We start from the raw sequence: 12,733 nt of genomic DNA on the forward strand, positions 1-12,733 counted from the left end.
GCAATAGCGAGCTAGCTTTGAAAGCATAACCTTCAAACATATCACACGGAGAGCAGCAGCTTTTGTTTCTGCTCTGATAGCTTTGAGTGCTTGTTAGAAATCAGGAATGGTGAGAGAACATTGTGCATGGTACATTTTCGTCTTCAGCCGTCGAAAGGTCAGTAGGCTGAGAGTAGATGGTCTTTTGTGCTTTCGAACGCATTCGACCACATGAGCGCTTGCACTACGAAAGCAATCCGATCGAATGAGTTTTCGACTATCTCTGGAAGTGGTCGAAAGTGGACAAGCTCAAAGCGTTTTTAACCTTGTTTACACCTGTATTTAGTGTCGTCTACCTGTGACCCGATCGGCCGAAATGCATCTTAGTGTAAACGGCCAATGATTTGTGCATTCCTCTTCATACCCACACATACAATTAACTAAAATGAAAACATTCTAGCACACAGCTTCTACTTTAAAAGAAAAAAAATAAATCCATTAAACATATGAAATGTCTTTATTTCACTCTGGTTGATAAAGAAGAATACAGTTATCACCTCATTGTGAACTTCATTGATTCATTGCACCTGTAAAAGCCGGACTGTGAAATTCAAATCATTTCCCTTCTCCAGCTCATTTATTTCCGCTTCAACTACAATAAATCACGCTTGGCACGATATAATGAATGAAGTTACAATATAAAAAAATGCTCTCCAGCGGCCAATCCTTCATGCTTCTCAGTTTTGCTGATTTCAGTACTCAAGGATACTGATTGAGTCCAAAAACACCAAAACGGCACCAGACTGTAGTAAATAACCCTCTTTCCGTGTTTTATGAAGCTGAAAGCTAGCTTAAGCATACAGGTTCGATACCAAGAGATAAACACAGTTGATTTATTGGGCTGGTATTTACAGTGAACGACGATGACGTGAAATGAACAGGTGCCAGTTTCCCAAGTGGACGTGCCATACAGAAGCTGCTATCACAGGCGTGTGTGTGTGTGTGTGCGCGACTAACTGTGGTGGTGTGTAAATGTGAGTCAGTCTGCAGTGAAGCTGTAGGTGATGGTTTTGTCCTCCAGGGGGCAGTGCGAGTCCAAGCTCTAGCAGGAGTCCAAGACGAGGCAGATCTGCTCGAAGACGTCTTCCGGGGGCTGCTCGGCATCAATCTACATACACGCACACAACACAAATCATAAGCTGAAAAGTAGGGCATCAACCCACAGGAGGACTGTCATACAACGCTAATAAATCCTACAAACACACCGAAATGTGTTCAATCTTAACATATATAGAGAGACGGGTTCATCAGATATGATTAGTGTAATACATTTTGTTCTATTAAAAGGGTTTTCTGCAGTAAACGGATATTATTATTAATAAATGATCATTTATATCTGTTGTAATTGGCCTGAACTGCAATCTTTTCTTTTGTCACACTAATGCACTAACAAAACAAAACAAAAAAGCATTTCCCTTTAAAATGATTTTTATAGATGTTTCAGCAGGTGGATTTACATTTGCATGTCAGTTACTAATCCTTTGAATGATTATTATCTTTAAATTGCTCAGTGGGCGAACCGCTCAAAGAGCAATATCTCACTGAAATATTTTAGAGCATAACTAGAAAAATATGGGGATCTCACATCTTTTAAAGGGTTAGTTCACCCAAAAATTGTCATCATTTTCTCACCCTCATGTCGTTCCAAACCTGTAAAGCTTTTGTTCATCTTTGAAACACAAATAATGATATTTTTAATGAAATCTGAGGTCTTTCATGTCCCTCCATTGACACTTCATAAAGAGATGGTAAAACCAATCCATATGAATTGAGCCGTTTCATTTCTAAAGAGACACGATCGCTTTATATGATGAACAGATTGAATTTAGGCTTTTATTCACATATAAACACTGATCAGTGAATATAAACAGAAGCTCAACCATAACTACTTGATATAGAAGAACAAACCTAATTGGTTCTAGTCAAATGTGCTGCGTAACAAGAATGAACCTCATTGGTTCTCGCTCATCAAGCAAACATACTTGAGTTTACCACAACTGATGTGTGTGTTGATGAATGTTTATACTGTATGTGAATAAAAACCTACATTCAATCTGTTCATCATATAAAGTGATCGTGTCTCTTCAGAAAATTAGGACAAAATGGCTTAATTCATTTGGATTAGTTTTACAATCTCTTTATGAACTGTTTAAAGTTTCAAAGTGGTAGTTGCGTAGACTAGACTGTTAATGGGGGAACAGAAATCGCTCAGATTGCATTAAATATTATCATTTGTGATTTGAAGATGAACGAAATTCTTACAGGTTTGTAACAACATAAGGGCGAGTAAATGATGACAGAATATTCATTTTTGATTGAACTAACCCTTTAAGATTGTAATATTTCAATAAGTTCAATAAGTGTTGAAATGACTACTTTAAAATCCACATATTTAAATGGACCATGGTGCTATTAAAATGTACATGTACCACAATAGTACCAATGTATTTTTGAAGTACCTATGTGTACCATGGTAATGATATAAATTTTCTTTGATTTTCCTTCTTTTGCGGCCATTAATGTTGGTAAGAAGCTTTGGTGACCATTGACATATGAATTAAAACAAATTTTAAAACACCCAGCCATTTCTCAAAATATCTTCTTTTATGTTACACAGAAATTTTTTTGTAATTTGGAACAACTATCTCTTTAAAAGACAGCTTCCCTTTTAGAGAGATCAGAGGATGTTTTTGCTTATAAATCAGATCCACTTTCATTTATTGGATATCTGAGTGAAAATGTCCTGACATGACAAACCCAAATCTGGTTAATATGTGCTTTGTGTAAGTCAAAACTCAAGATAGAGGACATATTTCAAGGACGCAAGTAAACTACACTTAAGAGATTCTCCTTCAATTGAGGTCAGTGTAACCAGTCAAAATGATCCACTTAACGGCCAAATTACACTGAAACATTATTGCTCATACTAATTGTATCTTAGCTTCTCCACACCGACCTTATGCAGAACTTCTCTGTGTTGGTAGTGTCCGACCACGGGATTGACCAGACTGCAGAATCCGTCCACTCTACGCCCAGTGTCTCTGTCACGGGCTTCTTTAGTGTGCAGGCTGCAGGTGGCCCTCTGCTGAAGCCGTCGGCTCATGATGTCCGCAGAACATTCCAGAAGCAGGACAATGTCGGGCTGCCCCATCTGAAACACAAACACACACATATACTTGTCAGATCAGTGATTGAAAGTATTAACGCAGATGAAAAGTTGACTTCTGCAGGAGTTAAAAGGTATAGATGTCCAAAGATTGTTCCATGGAGCACAGTAGATGCTCAAAAGAGAGACACAATGAGTCCTCAGGACCGAGATGAAAAACACTGGTCTAGCAGATAAAGCGTTCAGGCTTTGCTTTGTGTATTACCTCTTTGTCAAAATCAGGTACATACAGTATAAGTGTCAAGAAACCCTATTCCTGGCCACATGTCAATGTCGGGTCACCAGGATTTTGCCAATGATAGGTGAATAACACTGATGTAGAAGTACCTAACCCTGGTTGTAAGCCTAAACTTGACATAAACTCTAAGCTTGTCTTTCAAATCTGATTGGTTGATTGGAATGTTTTTCCAGGATCAACAAAAATGTTGATCTAGGAATGTTGTACTTTGTGAAATCATTGTCAATGGACCAATAGTTTTTTTGGTAAGTTGTAAGGATCACTGTCGAGTCCAACTGCCTTTAAGCAGGGGATCTTTGTACATTCAGGCGGGAAAGTTATATCAATGCAAAACTCGATTTCTTCTGTGCCAGTGAACACGTATCCTGAGTGTGTGAAACAAATCAAAAGTTAACCCAATGGTCATTGTAAATCTTGTCCTCTGAAGTAGCTCTCGGATCTAATTTGTGCATATTCAAACTTGGCTGTCATGTTTGGTAACAAAGTGACTAGCATCACGGATATTATCACTGGTTATACTCAAATGCAAATTCCATTTTCAAGATTTTCAACCTGTATCTGAAAGAACGCAATCATATGGCTTTGGAAGACCTAGAATCTCCTTTTGTGGGCGTGAACGCTTTTCAAAATGTCTCAGTTTGTGTTTCATAAAACAAAGATAGTCAACCGGCTTTAAACAACATGAAGGCGAGTAAACAATGGCAGAATTTTCATTTTGAGAAATCTCTTCCGTAACTTCTTGTCGTTGTTCTGTCCTTTCCTGAAGAGCACTGACCTTAGCTTCATATTCTTGCGCCTGCTTCACATTCTTTGGGAAGCCAGTGACCAGGAAGCCCTTCCCCTGACGCACAGTAGACGCCATGGCCTCGCACAACAGATCCAGCAGTGTTTCCTTAAACACACCCAAACAAGAGAAAAACAGATGAACACTCATACAGGTAAACTATCAATTACAACAGCAGGACGCATAAGAACACAAACACATATTAGATAAGAAGTGAGAAGTTCTGATGTCTGGGACGACTAAAAGTAGTTCACAGCAAATGTTAATGACAGTCATGTTGCTAAGCAACACCACTGTAACATAAATCATCTGATTAGGACTGAATCTCTCTGAGCCACATGCTAAACCTCAGCAAATAAAACTCAACAACAAGATCCTGAGCTCTAAATGATGAAACGACGACCTCATCTGACCCGCTACTGACAAAAAAAGAAGTGTAGATATTGAAACGATTGCTTCATTAAATGTGTTTGTAAGTGTCTGATGGTGGAATATACTGTGTAATGATGACATACCTTAAAATACCTCAGTGCCATTGTTTTGTCTCAGGATGCACACCACTGAACTAAGCTTAATTCTGGTTTAATCTAAGCTCTGTCCTAAAGGCCCCGCTATACTTCAAGCAAAATCGAAGAACAAACTGATGAGACGTCATTTCGAAAAAAAAAAAAAAAAAAATCAGGCCGAAACGAAGTTCATTTTGGGAGTTTGAAACAGCTTGCTAAAGCGAACTTTCCGGAAAAGAAAGATTTACCCCTAAACGAAGAGCGAAAAAGAACTTCGCCGCGAGTATATCGGGGCCTTAAAAGACTTAGGATTAGCTCCATCCCTAATCAAACACACCTGCCTGTAATTTTAAAGTAATCCTGAAGATTTTCCAAATGTGTTTGATTAAGAGTTAAACACTGCAGGACCGTGGACTTCCAGGACTGGAGTTATTGGACTAGAGGCCAAGACATACTATTGCACGAGGCTGCTTGTGTGAAGAAAACCCAAGTTAGAGTCTTTATTTCTCTCCTGGGTGGTCCAGCTCAGTAATGCGTGCCATGGGAATTTTCTTTAGCCCTCCCTCCTCCCCAGCACCACCTGTCTAGATCCTCTACAGGTTCTCCCTACCTTACCTTGCTCCAGCCACATACTCCCTGAAATTCTGAGTATGCTTTCTGAGTAAGCTTCGCACAGCAGCGGTGTAGCAGTACACTAGTCTGCCAAGATTAATCCTACTTACACTGCATTCTTATGTATAAAACGAGAGTGGTCATGATTGAACGGTAATAATGGCAAAAAAGAAAGAATTTTGAGAGTTTTGTGTCTTTTTCCAGAACTGTCAGGTTTAAATTAATCTATGCTCTTAAAAGTTGACAAAATGACCTTTAAGCAGATAAACACATTTAAATGTCTTTCTCTTCTGGGAAAATGGACCAAAAATATTGCAAATGTTTAAGAAATGCTTCTGGGAAATTCAAGCTTCACAGTGAAAGTCAAGGTGTGTCCAAAAAAAATAAAAAATAAAAAGGAGACCTTAAATACGTCCTAGGCCAACTTTCTGTTTCAAAATGAAATTTGCCAAATCAGGAAAGAAACCTATGAATGCAAATTAATTTATGTAGCGTATATAATAATTCTTACAGCCCTTTTTGTACACGTCCACTCCTTTGAAGGTTAAAAGCACTGAGAAGTGTTATGAAATAGTGTGTCTTCCCGTGTTTTCTCCACAAGCGTTAAACCCAGTGAAGGGTGAAGCTGATCGTTGTAATTTTCAGTAATGGACTTTAGCGAGATTGTGCACCTCGGGAAGCTGCTCTCCTCTCTCCAGAAGGTCTCGGAGAAAGCGTCCTCTCTCGCTGTGAGACTGGAGCTCGCTGCACAGGATGTCCCCGGGACACAGGCGCTTCAAACTGTACCGCTCCTCGATTTTCTCAGACTGGAGAGCTTTCCCCGATCCCGGCCCACCTGGTCAGAATGAGAAAAGTTGAGAATAGATCTGTAATGAAAAACTGTACAGACAATGGATGGGAGAGACTGTTCTAAATACTCGGGAACAAGACCCACATACTCAGTAATTGCCTGTCTTGGGAGATGTGAAATCAGTAGATATCGTATGGTTTGCACCTCACACACTATTCGCTGGCTCTCCCAGACCCTGCCATCTGACTGAACTCCCACAGGCCTTCATTAGGATTCTGCACACAGCTCAGGGCAGCGCTTATCTATCCTAACAGTCCACATCTAACAGATGTTGTCTATAACGCTGATGACGAGGATGTGGCAGACATACTTTCAAACCTTTAAGAAAGCTTCTTAAAACCAAAGGGGTTTATGTTTCAACCAGCCAAAACAATAAGGCAGAATTTTGTTTATTGCTTGGACTCTATTAACTGGATTGCCCCAGCGACCAACAAATCAATATCATGCTTCAATACTATATTGCTATCTGACTGAATGTTGCTTTTAGTGTGGAATGACTGTTACCAATAACTCACTGCAGAAACATTGTTTTTTTTTTTTCCTATGTCTAAGGATGAAATAAATATATTAAGCCATTCACCATTATGAAAGAAGCCTCATATGCTCACCCGAACTGCATTTATGTGACCAAGCATACAGTAAAATTTGAAATGTTATTACAAAAAAAAGCGAAAAAGCGTTTTTTTTTCTATTTTAATAAATATTTTAAAATGTAATTTATTCCTGTGATCAAAGCTGAATTTTCAGCATCATTACTCCAGTCTTCAGTGTCACATGATCCTTCAGGAATCATTCTAATATGATGGTTTGCTGCTCAAGAAACATCTCATATTATTATTATCAATGTCGTAAACAGTTAATACTTTGTAGAAACTGTGATAAAATATGATGAATAGAAAGTACAAAATAAAAGCATTTATTTGAAATCAAAATCTTTTATAAATGTCATAACTGTCAAGTTTGATCAATTTAAAGCATCATTCGTGATTTTTATTATTTTTTTTAAATAATGTATACACCTGTGAGTCGGAAAATTGCTTTTACCCTGTCCACGTTTCTTTGCAAAACCTCCTCTGAATCTCTCTATTCTATTCTAAACGCATGAAGAAAAAAGGAGCCCGAGTCTGACTGTTAAATCAAATCTATTTCTTTTCTTGACAGGTACCACAGTGCAGATGCAAAGCTGATAAATCTTTCTGCTAGTCTTCAACGTGTCAGTTAGGGTGGTCAAGTGCACTCTAGAGCGTAATTCACTCATGCTATCTATCCATCTCAGATCAGCCATATCCAAAGCAATATTACAAGCATAAGCACTGTATCAATCTGCTGATGCGACATGACAGGAACACAGGCCGTATCCAGCGGGTTCCTTTCAAAGCAACCAAACTGATTTCTTCACGTCTCTTTTCACCACAAAGAGATACACTTCACTACATTAGCTAGAGCTTTTGAACAAACATGAGGGGAGGGAAGCCCCTAGCACACAAAGCCTTGTACCATCTTGACCGTCTGCTATCCATTTATCCAGAACATGAGTCATTTTCAAATGAAGACTGCCAACAGTTTCAATTAGGAACCATCAGAAGCTTTCACCTGCCCCCAATTTCAAACACATGCTGTTTGTGTGTCTGTGTCGCAAAATAAACTTGGCGGCGCGTGTTGTTATGTCTGATCTAGCTGTGATATATGTACTTTACATCGAAACATTGCTTCCTGATCTGTTCTTCAGGAGGAAATGAAGGCACAGTAAAACAGTGTATTCCGTGTCTGTCTATAATAAAAAATAATGTGCAATGAAAGTAATGTATGATGTGCTAATGCAGTTTTATCAGCTAACATACCAATCACAAAGATGACCTTTTGTTTCTTGGTCTCCACGGGAAAACCTGGTGGCGTTTTGGAAGGAAAAGAAAACACAATTATATTACACTCAGATAACAGCTTTGTCATGTCAAAATATAGATTTGTCATGTCACGTGGTCCAATCGATGATGGAAATGGATGAGAATAACATGCAGGGTTAAAAAAAAAAAATCAAATGATAGTCTTTTTTCCAAGATCAAGATGGTGAAACTATTCTGGCATCACAGAATGTGTTTGCACTGCATCATTATTTATGATTAATGCCACTGTACAGACATACAGACTTTAGAGGCCTATTAGACATCTGGTACTGCTTGAAGGGATGGTTCGGAGTAAAATCAACCCAGGGTCATTTGCACCATGACATCGAGCCAAACACCCCTTGGTCGAACATTATTAAAGTTAGAGCTTATTTCGAGATATCAGCCGAATGGCTTAGTGCAGGCGCTAATGGATCCTAGGCTGTATCTCGTAGATTACCCCACTAATAATGCCCAGAATGGTACCAAACTTCTACAGTAGTACAAAATAGGTTCTGTACTCATAAAACGAGGCATTGGAAAGTTTGTAAGTACATCAGGAATTTATTTAAATAACACTTGACTGATGACTACCGCTAACCCGCATGTCGAGGTCACTTCAGTGATTTGGGAAAAGCACGTAAAAGTCCTGGATTAAAGCCAGTATATCCAACATTTTTTATTTTATTTTTTGCAAGTGTTGACAACTTTGTGTAATAATTGTTGCAAACTGGTACTACCAACAAAATATTAGTGCATTCCTGGAACTGGGCGTCGTTACACTACATCCTTATGCTTCGCTTTCTGCCAGGACTTTTACGTGCTTTTCCCAAATCACGGAAGTGACCTCAACGTCCGGGTTAGCGGTAGCATGAGCCGTCAGGCAAGTGTTATTTAAATAAACTCGTGATGTACTTACAAACTGTCCAATGCCTCGTTTTATGAGTACAGAACCTATTTGTACTACTGTAGAATTCTGTAGAATAATACCATTCTGGGCATTATTAGTGGGGTAATTTACGAGATACAGCCTAGGATCCATTAGCGCCATTCGGCTGATATCTCTAAATAAGCTCTAACTTATAAGTTAACTAACTATAGGTTCCCACTTAACTAGGGAAAAAAGGAATGGGGGGGGGGGGTGTTTGGCTCGAGGTCATGGTGCAAAGGACCCTAGGTTGATTTTACTCCGATCCATCCCTTTAAACAAGCACATATTCATTCCTCTATCAATAATGTATAACAAGAAATATACACACACAAATGAAGACACAAAGATCAATTAATAGATACTGCTCTCACTTTCTCCAAGCGCCTCTGCATATCCAGCCACCTCTTCATCGATCTGCCATAGAGAAAGACACATAAGAATTATACTTTTATAAAGATCACAAATGAAGTGAAAGGGCAGTTAAAAGCATTCAATTGTCATGAGAGTACTGATGATTCTAAAAATAAGCTCCATGTTTTTGATGCAAAAGTACTTTTTTCTTTTTTGATTTGTGGGAGAAAATATGATGCTTCTTGACGGTCGTTTCATGAGTTTCACCGAGCTAATTAAAACAAAATCCGTGAGGTTTCCAGTGTTTGAACATAAACACATCGCAGAAAACCGGGAACTTGACAGTTTGTGCCGTGATTTCTGTGATTAAAAGAGTTCTGGGTTGTTTAACAGCAAAACCTTAGGTGGTAACTTGCCACTTTTTTTGCAGCATTAGAGAAGATGAGATTAAAAAGAGAGTGTGTGTGTGGGAGGAGTGCAGGGTGCCACTGATGAGCGTGTTTGTGATGTGGGCAGGCCAGCCGGTCCGATGAGTCACTGGCAGAAAGAGAGAGAAATGATACACATAACCAACAATCCTGCGCCATAGACAACGACGGGTACACGTCCATCCCAATATTCACCTTAGTGCTTGATCAATATTGTTTCTTTTAATAACTGATTCTTTCATGCTTGTTTTTGGACATAATCCCCCAATCCTGAATATTTAGATACATCCATAGCCTACATGCATTAGATTAAAAGCGAGCTTTAAAACGTCAGTTTCTTTTCAGGACACTTCATGAGCATAACATCCACATACAGCACCAATTCAAGCATGATTTTACCTTCTCGCAACATATAAAGCCAGATTTTAGCAAATGTCTACTATCTAACCCTTCAACTGAAATGCTGGCAATGATAGAACAAACTATGAATCTGATTGGCTAGAGGGTTATTTCGCCTGCAAATGCTTCTCCATACGGTTACATGAAAAGCAAAGCAATATATATGTATTTCTTAATCAGTTTATTTGTCAAAATAGAGCAAAACTGTGAAATATTATCTTTGCATATATTTCACTGGGGAAAAAATAGGTTAAACCATAAATCTAACAATATTTAGGGAAATTTGTACTTAAAAAACTTTTGCCGACCCCCGAGGCATGGACTCCTGAAGGTGTCCTGTGGTCTCTAGAAGCAAGACATTAACAGCAGATCCTTCAAGTACTGTAGGTTGCGAGGTGGAGCCGTGGATCAAACTTGTTGGTCCAGAACATCCCACAGATGCTCAGTTGGATTGAGATCTTGGGAATTTGGAGGCCAGGGCAAAACCTTGAACTCTTCATCATGTTCCTGAGCCACTTCCATCTGGGAACATCATTGTAAAGAAGGGCTGTACCTGGTCTGCAACAGTGATTAGGTAGGTGGCACGTGTCAAACATACGTCCACATGAATGCCCGGACCCAGGGTTCCCCAGCAGAACATTGTCCAGAGCATCACACTCCCTCCACCGGCTTGTCATCGTCCCACAGTGCATCTTGGTTCCATCAATTCCCCACACGGTCCGTGTGAAAAAATGGGACTCACTGGATCAGGCGACCTTCTTCCACTGCTTTAAGCTCCAGTTCTAACTCTCGTGTGCCCATAGGCACTTTTGACAGTGGTGAGGGGTCATCACAGGCACTCTGGTTGGTCTGCGGCTACACAGTTCCATACGCGGCAGAGTGTGATGCACTGTGTGTTGTGACACATTCCCTCATAGCCATCATTAAAATTTGTTGTGACCTGTGCCACAGTGGAACTTCTGTTGGCTCGGACCAGACGGGATCGGCTTTATTCCCTCGTGCATCGATAAGCCTTGGTCGCCCAACACCCTGTCTATGTTTAAGTCCAATTTTGTTTGCCCTTTCCTCATTAAATTCCCTCTGTCTTGCCCACTACTGGCGGAACCCTTGCAATGTGTTTAAATGGAACGCTCTAAGCCCTTGATCACTGGAATCCGATATGGATTTTGACAGTTTTTATCCTTATAAATTTGTTTATGCACCATTCTATAGGCCTGTATGTATTCTTGAGCTGTTAATTTTTTTTATTTAAACAAATATTACATATTAACAGAGAATGATTAATAAGGCGAAAAGTTTCACTCTCAGTACACTTCCGGCTTCTGAACTGGTTGCAGTTCCACTCTGATTCCATATGAGGGCGTTCACAGGACGAGTGCAGAATGAATGGAGGTCTATGGCGCTATACACATCAAAATCCACTTTTCTCAGGATATAATTTTTTGTCTAGTAATTTGAATGTTGTATTCGAAAGGAGATGCAAAGAGATTACACATTGCGGGGTGTTAGATTTTTTAGAGTCACTTATTTGCTTTAAAAAGTCTTTTAAAGTGTCAATGACGTCATACACATCGTACGACCAGAGATACTGCTTTACGGCAATCCTTCACTCACTCTGGTGCGTTCGCGCTCTGCACTTTCTTTTCTCTCGAGGCATCGACAACACTGCTGACACAGGTAAACACGTGCTAGAAGAGTTTTTGTTTTGTTTGTTTCTGGTCCCGCTTCGGATGACACGATGCCATCAAGCGGTATCTCTGGTCGTAATCAGTCCTTCACTGACCAATCAGCGTTCATTAGCAGAATGCTAGCGTGTTATGGGCAACAACAACTCAACCTGTAAGGAATCAAAAGGACTTAAGTACTCGTTCATTCAACTTTCGACCTATAACCCATGTTGAACTTGCAAAACCTACAATCAAATCAGATATTTCTCAACGGCAATCGGGTGAAAGAGACACATTTAGCTGTCTAGCCCCATAGACTCCCATTCATTCTGCACTCATGGACGATCGCCCCCAGTGGAACTCTGGTGGAACTACAACCAAAACTCGGTACAATAGGACTTAATAGGGAGTGGGTAGGCTCTCCGTAGACGGGCTCTATATGTAAATATGTAAAAAAAAAAAAAAATACACAAACGAAAATAACAATAAAAAAATTTATAACTGATTAGATTATAGCTATCATCAAATGCGGTTAAATAACTCCAACGTCATACACTAGAGGTGTGTGGGGTGGGGGGTAAATTAAGTGCAATCTGTTGTGACGTCACAATCATGGTGCATTGTGATCTATGGATCTGCCTGAAGTGTACATGTTGAGTAGACTTGCTCCCTCTGTCAAAAATCGAGGAGTCGAGGGTCTGTCCAATTAAACTTCCCTTGTCCACTTAACAAAGATGAACACACTTTAAAATGGTGGCGGGGATTCCACCGAGGGGAAGTGCTTAGGGAAGTTTGCGAGTTTATGTCTAAAAGTGGAGTTAAACGCTGCCCCTGTGGCTGGTTTGTGGTTTGTCCCTCCTCAGATCACTCACTGTTGGT

The 12,733-nt window shown here is 39.7% G+C and overlaps 1 protein-coding gene across 1 annotated transcript in view; it reads right to left on the bottom strand.

The window, feature by feature from the left end:
- Positions 1–474: 474 nt before the first annotated feature.
- The window catches only part of ak5 (adenylate kinase 5), a 132,289-nt gene continuing 120,030 nt past the window's right edge, over positions 475–12,733 (bottom strand). The window contains exons 9-14 of the mRNA XM_081375347.1: positions 9,381–9,423; positions 8,037–8,081; positions 6,017–6,180; positions 4,219–4,335; positions 2,996–3,190; positions 475–1,147 (exon numbers count right to left, since the gene is read on the bottom strand). Coding sequence (XP_081231473.1) covers positions 1,082–1,147; positions 2,996–3,190; positions 4,219–4,335; positions 6,017–6,180; positions 8,037–8,081; positions 9,381–9,423 — 630 coding nt within the window. The 3' untranslated portion in view covers positions 475–1,081. The remainder of the gene's footprint in view (positions 1,148–2,995; positions 3,191–4,218; positions 4,336–6,016; positions 6,181–8,036; positions 8,082–9,380; positions 9,424–12,733) is intronic.

The sequence above is a fragment of the Scardinius erythrophthalmus genome, assembly GCF_964197995.2.
Source record: "Scardinius erythrophthalmus genome assembly, chromosome: 9".
NCBI classification, from domain to species: domain Eukaryota; kingdom Metazoa; phylum Chordata; class Actinopteri; order Cypriniformes; family Leuciscidae; genus Scardinius; species Scardinius erythrophthalmus.